This window comes from Rhinolophus hipposideros (genome assembly GCF_964194185.1).
Source record: "Rhinolophus hipposideros genome assembly, chromosome: 9".
NCBI classification, from domain to species: Eukaryota; Metazoa; Chordata; class Mammalia; order Chiroptera; family Rhinolophidae; genus Rhinolophus; species Rhinolophus hipposideros.
Genome location: NC_138055.1, coordinates 76,201,309 through 76,218,252, shown reverse-complemented (window position 1 = coordinate 76,218,252; position 16,944 = coordinate 76,201,309). Strand labels below are relative to the sequence as shown.

General features: G+C 34.1%; 1 protein-coding gene across 4 annotated transcripts in view; it reads right to left on the bottom strand.

Moving 5' to 3' along the window:
• Nucleotides 1-524: 524 nt before the first annotated feature.
• Nucleotides 525-16,944, bottom strand: part of METTL25 (methyltransferase like 25) — a 98,758-nt gene continuing 82,338 nt past the window's right edge. The window contains exons 10-13 of one of the 4 annotated variants that reach the window (XM_081060633.1): nt 9,155-9,229; nt 8,520-8,591; nt 6,611-6,719; nt 525-2,941 (exon numbers count right to left, since the gene is read on the bottom strand). In XM_081060633.1, the coding sequence (XP_080916759.1) occupies nt 6,627-6,719; nt 8,520-8,591; nt 9,155-9,229 (240 nt within the window). In that variant the 3' untranslated portion in view covers nt 525-2,941; nt 6,611-6,626. Of the gene's footprint in view, nt 2,942-6,412; nt 6,720-8,519; nt 8,592-9,154; nt 9,230-16,944 lie in introns of those variants that run through there. The other 3 variants (XM_081060635.1, XM_081060632.1, XM_081060634.1) reach the window with 3 other exon arrangements.

Below are 16,944 nucleotides of genomic sequence, written 5' to 3'. Positions count from 1 at the left end.
AACTTTTCTTTGTAGTTGTGTTAGTTTTTGCTTCATATATTTTGAGATTGCTATTCACTGAGTACATATATAGAATTATTGTAACTTCCTGAAAAGTTGAAACTATCTTTAGGAATACTTTTTGCCTGACATTAATTAAAATTGACTTTGATATTAATAAAGCTTTCTTCTGATGAGTATTTGCATGTATGTCTTTTTCCTTGTGATTAATTTTGAACTTCTGTACCCTTATGTTTTAGATGTGTGTCTTCTAGCATATATTGTTGGGCTTTATTTTTCCAATAAATCAATCCTTGTTTTATAATTGAGGCATTTAATTTACATTTAACGGAATTATGATATATCTGGATTTAAATCTACTATCCTATTATTTGCTTTCTATGTCTCCTGCCTACTCAATGTTTCTTTTTCATATATATATGTATATATATATATATGTGTGTATATATATATATGTGTGTGTGTGTGTGTGTGTGTGTGTGTATATATATATATATATATATATATATTTTTTTTTTTTTTTTAAGAGATTGAGAATTAGTATCACTCTTCGACCCAGGCAAGCAAGGCCCTGTTCTGGACTCCATATTCATGGGTCCCTGTGCCAAATTTGGAGTCCTCTCTGGTGCGTAGGAACAGCTGGGTTGACAATGCCATCTGGGTAGGGCAGCCCAAGTCAAAAGTGGAAATTGAGTCCTAGACCCCATTGCTGTCCTTTGGATCACTCTCTTCCTACCCTCTAACCCATGCGTGCGCTCAATCTGATGTCCCCCAGAATTCTGAGATTTGTTCCTATAATGTGGGCCACAGTTCCAGGTGAGCAGCCAGATAAGCAGATTGCTCCTGCTGGATGACACTGTATTTCTCCCATGGGATTCTGCAAGATTGGGCTGCCAGAATGGTACTGACAGGCTAATGTCGAGTGACTCACATTGTTCATGTAAGGATAGGCATCCTGAAAAAAAAAATTGCTCATGGTTCTTCTCACTTTCAGGTGGCCTCATTTAGAATATTATTTCATTATTTTCCTTCTATTATCTTGAAAGTTGTATTCTTTATAATTCTTCTAGTGGTTACCTTTGTATATTACAACACTCAACTTATCAAAGTCTGACAATAATTTTTACTATTACTTTCTGCCTGGTCAATGAAAGTATCTTGTTAGAACATTTTAACTTCATTTACTACTTTCTTCTGTATGCTACTGGTTTTATATCAACTATATATATCTTTTAACTCTCATCAGACATTATCATTGTTTTATATAGTCACTATTTACCTGAATTTACTTATATTACCTTTTTGTTGGCCTTTCTTTCTTTCTTCTTTGTCGGCCTTTCTCTCTTCTTTCTTCATCTGAGATCGTTTCCTTCCTGCATGAAGAACACTCTTTAATATTCCCTTGAGTGACATCTGCTGTTGAAAATTGTTTTTGTCTGAAGCTGTCTTTATTTCACCTTAATTGTTGAAGGATATTTTTACCGGGTGTAAAATTGTATGTTTGCAGTTGCTTATTTTCAGCACTTTGGAGGTATTGTTGAATTATCTTCCAGGATCTATTGTTTCTGTTGATAAGTCTGTTGTCATTTCAATAGTATTTGCTTTGTAGGTAATGAGGTTTTTGTTTCTGGACATTTTTAGACTCTCTTGTTGTCTCTGGTTTTCCACAGTATTAACATATGCCTAAATATGTTTTTCTTTTTTAAAATTTGCTTCTTGGATCTGTGGCTTGATTTTTCTTTTCAGTTTAAGAATATTTTTATTCAATTTTCTCTCTGAATATTAGTTCCCCATTCTCTCTATCCTTGTCTTCTGAAACTCCAATTATATGTACGTCAGACTTTCTCAGTGTATTCTCTATGTCTCTTATCCTGTCTTGTGATATATATATTTTCTATTCCATTGTCTTCGTGCTTCATTCTGGATATTTATTTCAGAATTTTATCATAGTTCACTAATTCAAACTTCAGCTGTGTATAATTCTATTAAACCAATCCCCTGAGTTATTAATTTGGGCTAATTATTTCTTTTCACTTCTAGAAGTTCCATTTTATATTTCTTTATAGTTTCTAATTCTCTGCTAAAAGTCTCTGTCTTCTTTTCTCTTTCGACTTAGTACGAACAATTATTTTAAAGATTCTCATAACTGAAATATAGGGAAGCCTTGTGGGTCTGTTTCTATTCTGTAGTTTCTCTTGTTTTTCAACCTCATTATTTATCAGGTCATTTTTTTCTAGTGTGACAGACACTGTATTTGCAAAATTGCTTGTAGAAATAAGTGAGGCCTAGAATGATGTTAATGTTCAGAGAAGATTAATTTTCGCTTCTGCCAGTTTCCTCTATAAAATGGAGATAACAGTATACCTATTTCATAAGTTTCTGTAAAGATTAAATGAGTTAATACAAGTGCTTAGGATAGTGCCTAAACAAAAATCAATGTTTTATACTATATGAAGACAGAAACTTATCACATCCCATTTTCTACAAGAAATTTTGGTATGTGATTTTAAGGCAGAATTGATATATCTACTTAAGAAATACCCATAAAGAACATTCTGTGTTGCAGGCACTGTGTTGGGTACTGAGTAAAGAAAAATGCAAGATAATTGTTGGGCGATGTAATCCACCATGGTTACAGAATTCCTCTGTGGAAGTCATACACAGATGTATTCCAGTGTGTTTCTTGGCCATTCGTCTCAATTTTAGGTCTCCTTAATATTACTTATTAAGTCAGAATCACCAATAGTGAAGTTAACATTAGAAACCTGTCCACTTGCATCAATTTTAACAGCATGTCTCTAATATACATTCGCAAAGAATTGATGGCAAGAGTATTCTTACATGGCTTTAGAATAATGAACTAAAGGTGAGGAGATTTAAACAAAATATTTCTGTGTATTCCAAAAGGAAACTTTAAAGAATGCAGAAGAGCAGCAGAAAGCTATGGGGAAAAACAAGACAAAACAAAAACAAAAAACAGTCAATTTAGCTCACAGCCATCTAAGAAAGGATGGAACTTCATGTCTCATGACAAAGACTCTGGAATAACTATGCATGTTAAAAGGGGTAGTAATAATAATACAAACTAAAACTAATAAATAATTGTTACACACAGTGGCTAACACCACAAATCAAAGAACAATTTCTAGATGCATATAATATGAAAAGGCCTTTTGTATAAGTCTCTGCATTTATACCTACAGATATAATGTCAGAAATTATCCTAGAAATAAACATTAATCTTCAGATTACCTTAGCAAAAATACTGATATCTATCTATCTATCTATCTATCTATCTATCTATCTATCTATCTATCTGGCAATATTTTTCATCCAATAATCAAATCCACTTTTAAATGAGGTCAACTCCACAGATTTTGAATAAAGATCCTAAAATTCATTTGTAAGTTGTTTGATTAGAACTCAGAACATTTTTTTTCCCCTACAAAAATCAATGTTATAAATACAGTTAAGTTCCCCTTTCTATACTTCTAGGGCATTTAACAAACACAATTGTTGCTTTTATATTAGGTATTCTGTACCTGAAATTATGTCCTTTACACTGAAAACTGCACCCATCTGCATCAGTGTGAGAGAGCAATGGGGTCTGAGAACTGAGACCACGTGTGTCAACATGATTAATTTGTTGTTACTGGGAAACTTTGCTCGGGAAAGATAAGACTGTAAACCAATAAATAACTTCATTGTTTGTTTCAGTCAATTCCCATATAATCCTTTATCTCAGACAAACAATCCGTTCACCTTGGCAGAGGGTTCACTTATCAAGCAACAGTTTACTCATCAAGAGTGGCTTCAAGGACCGCTGGATAGCTCAGTTGGTTAGAGCGTGTTGCTCTTAACAACAAGGTTACTGGTTCAATCCCCACATGGGCCACTGTGAGCTGCGCCTTCCATAACTAGACTGAAACAACTACTTGGCTTGGAGATGATGGGTCCTGGAAAAACAAACTTAAATAAATAAGTTTTAAAAAAAAGTGGCTTCAGGACTCGCCTTGTTATAGATACTAAGTATAAAGCTATTGTCATGAACTTTTCCAAATTCTAGTGTGTTCTCCACCTAAACCACTCGCAAACTATGCCCTGTCAGAGATTGCCAAGACGGTTAAGACAGTCTTCTATTATTTCAGAGTTCTAATAAACTTAGTTTTGCTTTATCAACAGGTTGTCTGAAGATATTTTATGTGAGTTCATATTATTCATTCCTTTAATCCTTGTAACAATCCTATGAGTATTAAGTGTTTTAGAGATGAGAACACTGAAGCATACTGAATAAAGTGACCTATCCAAGGCCACAAAACAATATAATTCACATGAATCTAAACTATGGTACTAACATTACTGAGTCTCTCTCCCCTCTAAGTCAGTCGATTTGAAGAATCCCTGAAGAATGCTATGCTCTGACCCTCTCAGCCCTGAGCCCCTAAAGACTGTAATTACTAACTTCATTGTCTGTCTTCCTCCCTCCCCTCAAAGAGGACTAGGAGCTCTTTCAGGGCAGGGACATATTCTGTTTATTCCATACTGCCAGTGCCTACCTAGCATAATCTCTTATACACGGCAGGCATTCAATAAATGTTAATGAAATAAATATTAAATGTAACTACATTTTATAAATGAGGTTCTGAGATATTAACAGTCTTGCTTTAGCTCACCTGTAAAGGAAATGTTAGAAGCCATGCTCCCACCAATGCACCACAATCTTCAGCTCAACTGTAAATGAATTCTCAAGAGCAGACTTTCTGAGATGCGAGGCTACAAAGACTACAATGGGGGTTCATGTGTAGAAAACTGCAGACCTACCAAAATATTATATTTCTTTGCTTTTTGCTGAAATATTATCATCTCAGTGTGATCATACAGGATATCTCATATTGATTAGATGCTTAAGTCACACATTTGTCTCTGATTAATAAAAATGGAATACATTAATTGAAAAATGCAATTTCTGACAATGCTTTAAAACGGAATTCGTATGAAATTTCCTTAACACACTTCTCTATTCTAAACAGTGTTTTCCACATGTAGAGTACTACTTTTCTTTATTATTAGGAGAAATGAATGCTATATAAATATTTGGGCATCATGGAAAAGTTTAAAATTTGACATACAAAATAAATCTGTCAATGCAAAGAAAGTAGGCTAGAAAGGTTTTCTGTTAATTCTGATATAGCTACTCACATAGTAAAGAAATAAACAACCTAAAGAGACACATAACCGAATGCAAATGTGTGGACCCCATTTTGATTCTGAATTGGTGGAACAAGCTGATCTAAAACTCTTTTGAGCCAATCATGGAAACGTGAATGAGGACAAGTTAAGATACGTTATTATGGAAAAAAACCTCAACTTAGAAAAATATACTAAAATATTTATGTGAAATAGACTGCCTGAGATCTGCTTTGAAATTCTATGGGGGCGAGGTGGTGAGTGTGTTTGTGGGCATGCTCACATGTGTACAGATGAAACAGTATTGGTAAGATGTTGGTAACTGTTGAAGCTTGTGACAAGAACATGGGGATTCATTATACTCTACTCTCCATTTCTAGGCATGTTTGAAAATTTCCAAAATAAAAAGTTTAAAAACCAGCTCATTTCCCCAGTATTGTATTAACTATACAAAGTACCTGATCATTCACATACACATTGGTTGCAATCTCAATATTAGTATCATTACCCAAAGTAAAAAATTATCCTTCTCATCTGTGGATAGACTCCAAAATTTAAGAAAGCAGTTCCTTTTTCTGATTCGAGGAATTTTATAGTTTCTAGCTGGGCATTAAGGAAGCTTTTCCCAGCTGTCCATCTCTTCTGAATGTATTAGAAACCTTCAGTTATCTGCTAATTAAAGGAATCAGTGCCATACGGGATGGATGGCTGCCCTTCTCTCATTTACTCTTGCTTTACTCAGTGCTTTTAAAAAAAAAAAAGCACAAAGTAATTTCATCAAGTGCCAATCCATGCCTTACTGTAAGATAAGCAACCTCAAGAATCCTTAAAATGAATACCTCACTTATAAGATGCATATTCCTTCAAGGACACAGTGTATTTCCTTGTGTAACTTAGATTAAAACACAGTGTAAAATATGCTTTATATTAGGCACTTTTTATATCTGGCCTGGTTCCTGGTTATTTCTTTCCTGTAAATGTGGATTTTAACCTCTTGATGACATGGAAAATCCTTCCAAAATGTGGAGGAAAATGCAAATGATCTTCAGTACCAACTAATTTTACTATACTTACACCTATACCTTTCATCTGTTTTAAAGTCACTAAAAGGCAAAATGTATTATGTAGCAAATATCAAGGGTCTTAAATATTGAACAGGAAAATAAGGCTCAGAGTACAACGGGTTATTGACATACTAAATCGGGAATGTAGGACAATCCTTTTATAATATTTTCACGAGTTCTTATTTTATTAATGTATGCTTCGACAAGGAGAAAATGGATTATGGCATTCTGTTGTTAGTTATTATTTTATTGTTTATTTAAAATATAAGGCAATGTTTTAAAAATATGTATGTATGTAACATCCCATAGATGTTTTGAAAAGCAAAATTAGCAAAAGTTTCCACAGATACATCTAATACCTTGCTTCAACTGAAATCACTGCTGCTGCTTCAGAGCAATAACAGCATAACATCTGGGAGATTTCACAGGATCAAACAACTTCACAAGTGCAGACCATGCAATATCTTCCTGAAAATTGATAAGTGATTTAGAAATAAAACCATTTGTTGAAGATAAAAACGAGAGGTAAGTGAGACTATATATTGTAATTTAAACACTACATATAAAAACGACATAAAGCTATGTTGAATAAAATTAACATTTATAATTTCACCTTCAGGAATTTATGCTGAGAAAATCATTAGAGATGTACTCAGAAAGTGAACTACAAGGTTACTCTTTGCTGTGATTGTGAAAAACTGTAATTTGCCAATAAAAATTGGGTATTACTTACATAAATTACTATATGATGAAATATTATTCGGCTCTGTAGATTTAATGAAATGAAAAAAATTCTGAATAAAATAAATGAAATAAACTAGATGCAAACTGCATTCATAATTTGATTCCAGTTTTAAATATGTGTACCAACATATATTTGCAATATATTTGTATATGTATATACACATAGATATGAGAGAAGCTCTAGAAAACATACCACAAATTTAATAGTTCTGAAAGGTGGAATTATTGTTACTTTTAATTTTCATTTTTTATTCTTCATTTAAAAAATTTAAAATACGTATTAATTTTACAACGTTTTGTAAATATTAAGAATATGTAAATATTTCTCTGATTTCTATCACTTCATTACCAATCTATTAACCTATGTGCACACCATTTGGATTACCTATATTACTTAGGTCAATGAAAATTGTTTTGAAAAGAGAAATGATGAGTACTTAGTAAAATTGACTGTCACCTACCAACTTTGGAACCAAAGCTTTGCAGTGTTTTTTTGACTTCGTTATTAGCTTACGAAAATACAATAATTTTATTTTTTTAAATTTTTTTCCCATAATTTTCTAAATGCTTAAAAATTGCCTTTCTCCATAAAATTATAAATTAGAACAAAAGCAAACATTTACTAAAATCCATTTTTTCCAAGTAGCCTGTTGAAAAGAAGCAAGGAAAGCTAATAAAGGGTTTCTATAGTGGAAACATAAGCCTGAATCTACAAATGGGTTTAATTTAAACAGTTCATGAAACTTTATTTTGATCACAGCTGAGTAAAACCTGCCAAAAACATTTTCTCTAAAGATAACCAAAAGGACAGTATTTTCAGTCAATTAACAGATAAGATTGCAAAAACAAACAAACAAAAACAACCCCCAAAACCAGAAAGTCTTCATTGCTCAGAAAGAAGTTTCTAACTGCAGAGTGCATGTGTCTAAAAATTTACAAGTGAAATAAAAGGCAAATTTTACAAAATGTAACATATATACATATATATATGCATATATATATGCATATATATATAGTATGTGTGTGGATATATGTGTGTGTATGTGTATATATATATGTGTATATATATAGTATATATGTATATATATACATATATACATGTATATATATACATGTATACATGTATATATGTATATATATATAGTGTGTATATGTGTGTATATATATGTATATATATATATAGTGTGTATATACATAATGGTCTTCATTAATTTCAGACCATTTAGCTACATAATACATCATATACGATAGTTTGTGTTCACTGACTACTGTATAGTAATTACCATACAATTAAAATAATGTAAGCTTTATTATGGCAGTGTTGCTGCAGACATCTGTTACACATATGTTTATGTTTTAAAATACATAGAGTGAATATTTAAACTTTGAAAATACAATGCGAAAAATTATCTTATGGATTAATCCTAAGTTCTATGTGAACGAAACTTCTGTATATATAAATGGATCAATATTACTGGAATTAATAAAGGTATTTGTTATGAATTTAAAAATAACATAATTTACCTGCTCTTTTAGGTAGCAAAGTCGATCCAGAAGAATCAATGTCTCTATACAAGGAGCCAGAACAACTTTCAACTAAAATAAAGAATAAGATAGGATGGTGGTACTTAAAAGAAAAAAAGACTAGCTGAAAATTACGTTTAAAAAAATGCATCTACAGAAGTTTGTATAAGGCCAAGTCTTCAATACCCATTGTACATCTTCAGAAAATGAATACTGCAGAGATCAAAAGTTTCTCTTTAATAATAATAGGAAAAGAATGTCCTGTAAGTGACTTTGAGGTAGAATCCAAAAGCAATCATACATACATATGTGATAGAAAGCTTTTAAAGGGGAACTAAGAATGAAATTCATTAAAAGGAATGCTTGTGAAATAACAGAATTGAGACCAATATGTGTTCAAAGAACTCTGAAATTTCTTTCTGTGCATTTATAATACACTTTAGAGAAATCTACCATGTGTTCTCTTTATTACATTACAGACACCTAATATAGTTCTGAAATAGGAAATGATCCCAAATGGTTTTTTTACAGTATGAGAAACAACATAGATTGATTGGCCCCATAATAAAATTTAATAGGATTCTATTCAAGTCTAGCAACATACCCAATTTAATATGCTTAATTCTGAGATTTACCATATTAAAAGCTTCCAGCTCATTCATTCTAGGCTTATACTTCTCATAGTAGTCCATTATAAGTTTTTCTGGCAGCTTCAAGAGAAAACAACAACAGTAACAATAAATTTAACAATAGTTAATACTTTTTTCTTATCAAACATACCCTAAAGTAAAATAAACATAACAAAAATTTTAAATAAACTAGAGGTTTGAAGAGCTGTAAGGATATTCTTGCAGTCAATATAACTCTTTTTACTTAAATCTTCTCCATCAATATACGTCATTCAGCATATCACAAATAAAAACACCAAGAAAATCCTATTAATATAGTTTAATTTTAACGAGTAGAGATGAAATATTTACTTTCATTTGTTCCTCTGCTAGGGGCACACAGTAGGAGCTCAATAAACATTTTTAAATAAAATTAAGATTTAAAAGAATATATGTAAAACTATATATTATAGAGAGTAATTCCAAGACAATAGGAACACAATAAAGGCACATATTCATATTTAGGGTAATTTCCTCTAACATCAACTAAATAAATACATCAACAAGCATTACTTCTGTTTTTTTTCTCTAAAACATAGGATATCCATAGTACAATGAACCCTTGTGGATACCAGGCTACGTTCCGTATCACCTATATGTCTATCTATTTTACCACCAGTTGAGTTTATGTTCACTGAGTCAACTGTATGTTTCTAAGCTTGTTATGCCAGTTATCTTATTGTAATGATATAAGTACATAATCAATGAAATATGAATGTAAAAAGTTGTTTCTAAAAGTTGAATGCCTTTGTGAAAAGCTTGATAAAGGAAAGTCACCTGAAGAAATCGCTGTCGAATGACATGTGGTCAAGATAAAAGAAAGAATGGATAAAAATTAAAAAATCTGAAAGGGTTTGTATTCAGATGTCTTCACAAATGTCTAAATACATTTATTATGTTTTTCAAAGTCCCTATTCTTCCTCTTGTACTAAATTTCTTTTGAATTTAGAAAGTACAAAAGGGTAATAGTGAAAAGTAAGGTTTTGTCTCATTCAATTTCTAGTGTAGCCTTCCAGAAAAGATCTCCCCCTTGGTACAGAACCCAAACAGATTACACCCCACCCCAATCCTTTTTAAAACTTTTCCCATCTTTGAATCAAACGAGTACACCCTGGATCCAATTTCTGCAGTGGAGTATATGGGACTGGATCCAGGCCTGTACTTCAAGCCAAGAAAAATTCTCATCTTGCAAAACTGGGTGTGTGTAAATTACAGTCTTTAGTCTTTACTTCTCTCCTGCCATCTCAGATCAGCAGTTATGGGACAACTCAGAACACACAATCTTTTTTCAATCCTGCCTCACCAGCATACTGCTTCCTACAAACATGGTTTTTCAATGTGATTTTGTGGGTCCTCCAATATTCTGTTTCTCATTTATGCCAAACTGGAAGCAGCACCACCTAAAATAGGAATTGTTGATTTTGCTGCTCAGGATATGCCACTTCAGAGAATTGTATTCTGTTGGTTTTGTGGGTGATCGGTAACCCTAGGCATGTTCTCTTGGCATCTTTCTGCATCCCTCTTTACCTTCATTGTAATTTACAATACATATGGTTTCTGATTCTGTCAAAGGAGTTTGAGTTTCTGTTTTTCATTCTATTTGTCGCTTTTGTGTGATTCTGAAAAGGTAAACACATAACCTTAACTCTGTTTAAAAAAATGGAAGTCTGTTGCCCTTCACTTTAAATGAAATGAAGCTCGACGTTGTAGACTGCATTATAGGTATGTTTGATGCAAAAAAGTTAAGTTTCAAACGGTGAAACTAATATATGCAAACCTGTGTCCAAAAAAGCAAAACAAATGGCCTTGTTCTTATGCCAAAAGTTTGGTGAATAAAAGTACATTAATATGTTTTTAAGAAAAAAATTCAGAGTTTAAGATGTGATTTCATGTTTTAATCAACTTTTTCAATCAAATGCTCAACTACTGGTCTGATCAGATCACAGAGAGCATATGAAAAATTTAAAATAAAGACACCATCTCATTTAATCCTAATACCAGTCTGTAACATACACATATATATCCATGGTCTCATTTTATAGATGATATTATTAAGTGTTAACGCTAGTGAGAGCCGAGGGAGAGCCAACACCCTAGAGATAAAGGCAGGCATCAGAACTGCGGTATTGCCCCGTGTAGGTCATGCTTAGGAAAGCCATACATGGAGACTTACAAGTGAAGTGCACATTAAATGGAAGCTGGGCGTACTGGTCATGTGATCCATTGCTCCCTGCTGCCCATCATCCCGACTCCAGGAAAAGGGATTAATGACCTAAGCTGGGTAACAGGGCTCTAGCTCAGTGGGCTGTGGTTTGCTTCAGGGCAATATCCAGTCTTCAAGGGAAACTGGGGTGATACAGCAAATGAGCAGTCATGTTCAGGAGTTAGACAGACTGGATTGGAATCCTTCCTCCCCCGTTTCCTGGATTTTGGCCTTAAGCAGTCCACTTAACTTATGTTTCAATTTTCTCACCTGTAAAATGAGGGTACCAGTACACCTTTCATAAGGGCATCAGTGAGATATTTCAGAAGGGTATTCAGTGAGATACTTAGCACACTGTCTGGCACAAAGCAAAGGTTCAATAAACATCAGCTTTGCTCATACTATTTGTTGAAAATAAATATTTTCGAAGTTTTAGATTTACAGAAATTTTGCAGATAAGTTTCCATATAACCTATATCCACTGTACCCTATCATTAACACATTACAATATGGTTATTATAATAAATGAACCAATATTGATCCATTATTATTAGCTAACGTCCATATTTTATTCAGATTTCCTTAGGTTTTAACCTAATGTTCAGCATCCCACCCAGGATACCACATTGCATTTAGTCCTAGTGGCTGTGACAGTTCCTCAGACTTGCTTTGACAGTGCATTTTGCAGAATGTTCCTTCACTGTCATTTATCAGATGTTTGCCTCACATCCTATCGAAGGTACACACTATCAATATAAGTTATCACTGTTGCCATTGACCTTGATTACCTGGCTGAGATAATGTTTGTCAGGTTCCTTCACTGTAAAGTCCATCTTTTATACCCTTTCCCTACTGTGCACTTTGGAAGAAAGTCACTACACATAGTCTATACCTAACAGGTGGGAAGTTATGTTCCATCTCCTTGAGGCAAAGTATCTAAATAAATTATGTGGAATTCTTTTCCATGGGAAATTTGTCTCTTCTCCTCCCTGTATTAATTAAAATTGTATTGTTATAGATCTATATAAGAAGGTCCAGATAAGCAAAGGTGGACCATATTTTAACTTAATAGGGAATGGGTTAGATAAATAGATGACAGATACAGTTGTTCAGAGATCCTCCCCACATCGTATGTGATCAGAAGATGAGTTAGCAATTAACCTAGTACTCACCATTAGATGGAGGCTACTGAGAATGCTGATACACCCTTGGATAGGTCATGATAAGCTCACGAACTAAGGCAGGTGAATGTGGAGATAAGGTCCATTAGCCGATCCTGCCCGCGGAGCTAGGAAAGACATGGCCAGTGGCAATGAGGCTGAAGTGGGCCTGATAGTCTTAGATTGACAGAGAAAGTTATCCATGTAATTACTCCAAAGAATAGTTTCACTGAGCATCTTCTGGAGCACACAATGCAAAGGTGACTCAGTATGTTTCGTACCTTTAGAAATGATGCAGTCAGTATACATAACTAATCTTCCTATGCTTGGAATTTATGGGGAATAAGACAAAAGTATTCTTTTTTAAAATTTTATTATTTTTTCTTAAATTTATTGGGGTAACATTGGTTAGTAAAATGATATAGGTTTCAAGTGTCAATTCTATAATACATCATCTGTATATTGCATTGTGTGTTCACCACCCAGAGTCAAAACTGTCACCATTTATTTGACCCCCTTTACCCTCTTCTACCACCTCTCTCCCCCTTACCCACTGGCAACCACAAAACTGTTGTGTCTATGAAGTTTTGCTTGTTTGTTTGTCTTAGAAAGAAAGGAAAACGTAATACATAAAGTTCTTCCTGTATTTTCTAATGTATACCTGTTCAATGACTAGCTAATGAAAATAAAATTTGAACTTGCTACTATCTGAATAACATAATCTACACATAAAATATAAAGTTCAGTTCATATTAATTCTAAAATTGGTTAGTGATACATTCTAGAATTATTACATATTTTCTCATTTGAATTAAGTAAGTCATTTGCAGATTTTGTACAGCAATAATTCTAATAATCAAAAACAATGTGACTTTGAGTTAATGTTATTTCCTATATTAACAGTTAATAAAATAATTACGCAGCTCTTATTTTTCTTCCTTAAATGAAAAATAAATAAAAGGTGTAATGGGTTTTCCTATTCTTTCAATGATTACATCTTCTACCATTCCCTAGAGCTAATGGTTGCCAGGGAGACATTTCTATACCTAACGCTTCCCTGTGGTTAGCTAGGAGAATAAATATAATTTTTATAGGCAATGTGGCTATTCTTATATAGAATTAGACTGATATTACATAGTAATGTTCTTTACTTAATGGAAACATCCTTTTATTTTCTGTGAATTTGGCATTAAAATATGATTAGGCTTCGTCCTTGCATGTAACAATTGTGTTTTTGATCACAATTTCAAAGAAGTTTGTTATTTCTTGTTTTTTTCCCCCAAATTTAATTGCTCCAAATCTGTACAACCATAAGTTAAAGGAAACTTTGCTCTTAACAATACATATATTTTCAAAAAGAATTTGAGGTGATTTATAATATGAAACATAAAAATATATTAATAGTAGGGCCATTATAGAAAGGATAAATTCTCAAGGATATACAACTTAAGGGAGAAGGACACGATACCAAAATATCCTAGCTAAGCACAGGTGCTGAAATCAAGCACAGATTGCACTTAGAGCCTCCCAATCCCTAAGGCAAAGAAGTATGCTGAATGTTCTTTGGAGATCATCCTATGATGAAAAACTAAACAGAAATCATGTAGTCGTTATACGAGTATAACAGAACCCATATAATATAAAAAAGCTTCTTTTCCAGAAATATCCTCATACCAAATACAGTAAGACTCAGAATCCCTCAAACCCTACGCCCCACTTTAATGTGTTCCTGCCGAATCCCTGTCTGGGGAAAGGACCACGGGCCTGTGGTCTTTCCACAGGTACATGTGTCCTCTCTTCTGCGTCTCTCATGTTATGGGATTTAGGGTATTGGTGACAGGGCTGCTGCTGCAAGCTGATACGGTGTCTTTGTGCAAATTAGAAAAAGACACCCCCCATTCCTTTGAGTGGACGCAGTTCTGGGCCAAGGCAACTGCTGTGAGTGGAATAGGGGCTGCTGGAATTTTAGCTGCTGTGCCCTTCGCTAGATGACTTCGTGCAGAGCAAAAATAATGGCATAACCCTGTGTGCTCGTCCTGCTGATGAAATGGTGCGGAATGAAACATCTATCCAAATCGGTGTGAAAGAGGGCAAATCAATCAACTAGATCTTTTTCTGGGGGAACATAAAGGGACTGAAAGCGATGTACCAAGTTTGATAAAGGTGGAAGCATACTCATGAATAAACAACCTATCGTAAGCAAAAATCTGGAGAGAAAAACGATTTCGGACAAAAAGTGAAATAGTTGGTAGTTCAGGACATAACTACGGGTATAATACTGAAGGATTAGAAAACATCGATTATTCCTCAGAAAGTAACACTCACTCAATCACTATGCTGTGTTGAATCTTGCTCCCATTAACAAACCACATCGTAAAGAGACGAGGCTGTGCATGCTTTCCTGGGTTTTTGTGAAGCTGAGATTCCAGTCTTTCTTATAAGTCTGTGTATTCCTGAAATAACCTCCCAACAACGATTGAAAGAAAACGAGTAAATCTTTATTCCTTGCAAATAGCCACATTTCTTCCTTCTTAAAACTTTGATAAAAGCAAGCTACTTAATCACAGTTCTTATAATGTATTCCTACAGGGCTGGACTACTGTAGGTACAGGAGTCTATATAGGGGAATATACTTCTTTCATGATGTGAGTTGATACAGAGATGGGGCTTGGATAATTAGATGCAGTGGGAAAGGCACAACATCCCTATGTAATATTCCTGCCCAAAACACGTAACTTTAATGTTTCATTACTTATGAGGAAACACTCAGACAACAGGCCTTTTCAAAATACGTCAATGTCATGAAAGACAAAAAAAGAGGTAAGGAACTGTTCTAGATTAAATGTGACTGGGGACATGGCAACTGGACGCAATGCCACATCCTGGACTGAGAGCTTTTAAAGACACGCCATGGAAGACAGATGCCGAGAGAGGATGCCATTTTGTTCCAATAATGCTAACTTTGCATCACTTGGTTTGGGGTGGTGACCATTTTTATCCACTTCTGAAATTAATAAATAGTCTGTGGGGGGTATTTTGAGACTGTGTCAATATCTTGTTCTTCCAAATCTTTTATCTGATGGTTTTCATCCATTAATGATTCTCCTGTGAATCAGCTATCACCTTGGTGTTTGCAAAGAGCAGCAGGAATTTATTTATAGGAATAATGCATATGTTTTTCTCATATCATCAAAGATGACAGGTTTTCTGTATATTTCATCTGTATCAGGAATTCGCTGTTTCTTTAGGGTCAGAGGAACTCATTTAATCTAGACCATTATGGATACAGGTAAAGGTAATGAGCTCCTTACATTTGTTGTTGGCCATACTGTGGAACGACTCCTGCCCTGGCACCCAGAGATTATGACTAGTTCTGATTTCTGATTTAGCGTCCGAAGATCATTCACTTGCCCTCTCCACATGTGCCCTCTCCTTTACCCTCATCTCTCACCACCGCCTCCACTACCTGCTTTATGCTCCAGCAATGCCAAGTCCAGAATCATGTTTCTTATTACTTATCTCTGTGGTTTTTGCCGAATCTACTCCCCCCACACACCTGAAAGGAATGCCTTGCTCCCTACCTTTCCACCTCATTTGCTTAACAAGCTCCTAGGCATCCTTCAAGACCAAGCTAAGGCACTGATGTCGTCTGGGAAATCTTCACAGGTAGAGTGAGTCATCCTTTCCCCTATGCCTCCACCATACTTCATATAATGTCTGTATTGCAAGTTCATGCTATACTCACTCATTTTCTTTTTTTCATGGGTTATGTCTTACTTATCTTTGTAGCTCTAGAGTTGCCACTGTTCTTGGCACATGAGAGAACCTTCAAAGTAAATGTCTGTTGATAAACAACTAAATGATTTTGGTCTCAAAAGGTTTGCTTTTGCTGGCCTGATTTGGAAAAATATGTAAGGATATATTTTCTGAATTATCCTCTATCTACTTCCACTAAGGTTCTAGCTTAGTGGTTTTCAACTTGGTCCATTTAACAGTATAACCCCCATCAATTCACCAGGTTTATCGTCTTTATTTCATTATTGTCATTTATTTGAATATTTGTATAGCACACACACACAAGCTCTAGAACATAAGCTCCTTTTATTTCTCTCTTCTTATGGACAAATAGTCCAGCTCATTCTTTGTCAAAGATCTTTTAAATAGTTTAGTATGTTTAGTATTTTAAATTTAAATGGTTCACAAAACACTTACGGAAGTTACTATTATATTTCCCAATGTAATGCTCTAACAAGAGAGGCTCAGAAAATGGCAAGTCATTTCCCCAGGGTCAAACTTTTGAATAGTCAGAATCTCAGGTGAAAATTAATTTCCTTTTAAAAATAAACTATACACAAATCCTTTTATTGTCCTAGATGGCAAAACTTTCATTTTAG